We start from the raw sequence: 2,304 nt of genomic DNA, 5'->3' as shown, positions 1-2,304 counted from the left end.
GGTCTTAACATCAGTCAATAGTATTAAAATATGATCTTGACGATTGAAGGCTGATATTTACTCAACAACAAAAAAATATTTGACCAGTTATGGAGATAATGATAAACTGCAAGTGTGTCGTGTCTAAGCTGTGTCTTAAAAGAATAAGACAACATCACAAATGTTTTTTTTTCATCTGTCCATCTCACATTAACATTATTTAGCTACAGCTGAGAACATTTACAGATATTTGTCTCACAAAGTTAATGTGAAGTGTTTTTGGTTGAAGACAATTCAAGATGTCTAGTTACACAAGACCCACCCAGTTACCCCTCTGTGTTCATCCACCTGATCAACAGAGATAACACACCATGTTTGAACAGTAGGTTTGTCTGTGGAGTCCTCCCTGGAGAGGTTTACTTAGGCCGAGCAGTCTGGACCCCTACCCATAATCCTCCTGCAGACACACCTGTATAGGAGAGTATAAAGAGCCTGGACTGAACTGAGTCAGACATCAAGCTTCAAGGACTCTCTCCACATCAGCTCCACAGCCACCAGACCCAACATGAATATGACTCCCTCTGCCAGCCTGCTGCTGCTGCTCCTGCTCGGCCTCTCTCAGGCCTATCCTATCATGGAGGAAGGAAGCGGAGAAGAGGCCCAAGTGGACGAAGACGACACCGTCGACATCAGCACCAGGATTCTGACCTCCAACAACGGCACCAATGAGATTCTGCTGGAAGGAGACCTGTTAGCTCCCAGTACCAGAAACGCCATGACGTGCTGGTCCCAAAAGTGCCTGTGGAAGAAAGCCTCCAATGGCCTGGTGACGATTCCCTTCACCATCAACAGTCAGTTCACCAGCAGGGACAGGCAAACGATCGACCGCGCCATGAAGGCCTACCACAGCAAAACCTGCCTCCGCTTTGTCCCCCGTCGGAGCGAGTATGACTACATCAGCGTTGAGAACAAAGCCGGATGCTTCTCAGAGATGGGCAGAACGGGAGGCAGACAGGTGCTCTCTCTCAACAGGCAGGGCTGCGTCTACTACGGCATCATCCAGCACGAGATCAACCACGCTCTGGGCTTCCACCACGAGCAGACCAGGAGCGACCGCGACAACTACGTCCGGATCAACTGGGAGAACATCAACCGGAACATGGCCTACAACTTCCAAAAGCAGGCCACCAACAACCTGAACACTCCCTACGACTACTCCTCCATTATGCACTATGGAAAAACAGCCTTCTCCATCCAGCATGGGAAGGACTCCATCACTCCCATCCCCAACCGCAACACCCAGATCGGCCAGAGGAACGGCATGTCCTACTGGGACATCAAGAGGATCAACCTGCTTTATGGGTGCTAACAACAAAGCTTCCAATCCCTTCTGATCCAAAGTTATCATTCAGCAAAACAATAGAAAAGTTTTCCACTTATCTGTACTTCATCAAAAACAAGAAGAATCTGTGATCATCAGCAGCTATAGATTTCAGTTCCTGTGACAGTATTCTGTCCGTCATTTAATATCTGTAATAAAGTTAAGTCAAACTAAATAAAAATAAAGTTGATTAGCAGCATTTGTGTGTCTATATTCTCCATTTTGTTTCCACCTTGAATGTTTTAAATGTTTTATTCTTGATTAATAAGCTCGTTTATTAAGTGTTTGGTGATTGTGTTTTCATACTTCATAGATGATGGATTCCCCATTTGTAAATTAAGTATAATGGCTGGATATAAAACATTTGCAGGTGCAACATGTACAACTGGAGCTAGCCAGGAGCTTTGCATATTAGTTTACATTTACTTCTTTAATTATTCATTTTAACCAAGCATATCGATCTCCACTGCTCACACTTTTCTTCAGTTGCATGTCCTGATGGCAGGCGACCAGAGATGGGCAAAAATACATCAAAATGTATTTTGATACAAAATACTAAATACCTCTCGAATAAATGTATTTATATATGTATGTATATGCATACATATATATATATATATATATATATATATATATATATATATATATATTTATATATATATATTTATATATATATATATAATGTACACAAAGCTCTGGTGAACCCCACTCAAAGGAAGAACAGTCACAGAATGTCAGTGTAACTAAGACAACAACTTGATTATGTATATATATATATATATATATATATATATATATATATATATATATATATTTATTAATGGGACTTAACAGCCCATAAACTTTGGCTTTGTATCAACAAGAAAATATTCATCACATATGAATAGCATCACATATTAGGTCTATGTATACTATAAAAGCAAAATATAGAATTAAAACCAGTT

The 2,304-nt window shown here is 40.6% G+C and overlaps 1 protein-coding gene across 1 annotated transcript; it reads left to right on the top strand.

Annotated features, from left to right (window-relative positions):
• The first annotated feature begins 544 nt into the window (after nucleotides 1–544).
• LOC137888419 (high choriolytic enzyme 1-like) lies at nucleotides 545–1,348 on the top strand. Its single transcript, XM_068731801.1, has one exon. It carries the CDS (start codon nucleotides 545–547, stop codon nucleotides 1,346–1,348), a length of 804 nt encoding a protein of 267 aa, XP_068587902.1.
• Nucleotides 1,349–2,304: the final 956 nt, after the last annotated feature.

This window comes from Cebidichthys violaceus, unplaced genomic scaffold (genome assembly GCF_023349555.1).
Source record: "Cebidichthys violaceus isolate CVI_PGR_0920_01 unplaced genomic scaffold, fCebVio1.0.p SCAF_537, whole genome shotgun sequence".
Taxonomy (NCBI): Eukaryota; Metazoa; Chordata; class Actinopteri; order Perciformes; family Stichaeidae; genus Cebidichthys; species Cebidichthys violaceus.
Note: the sequence above shows the minus strand (reverse complement) of the source record. Positions and strands in the feature narration are given on the sequence as shown.

Coding starts and splice junctions, on each gene's coding strand:
- LOC137888419 (XM_068731801.1), top strand. CDS start 545: ATGAATATGACTCCCTCTGCCAGCCTGCTGCTGCTGCTCCTGCTCGGC.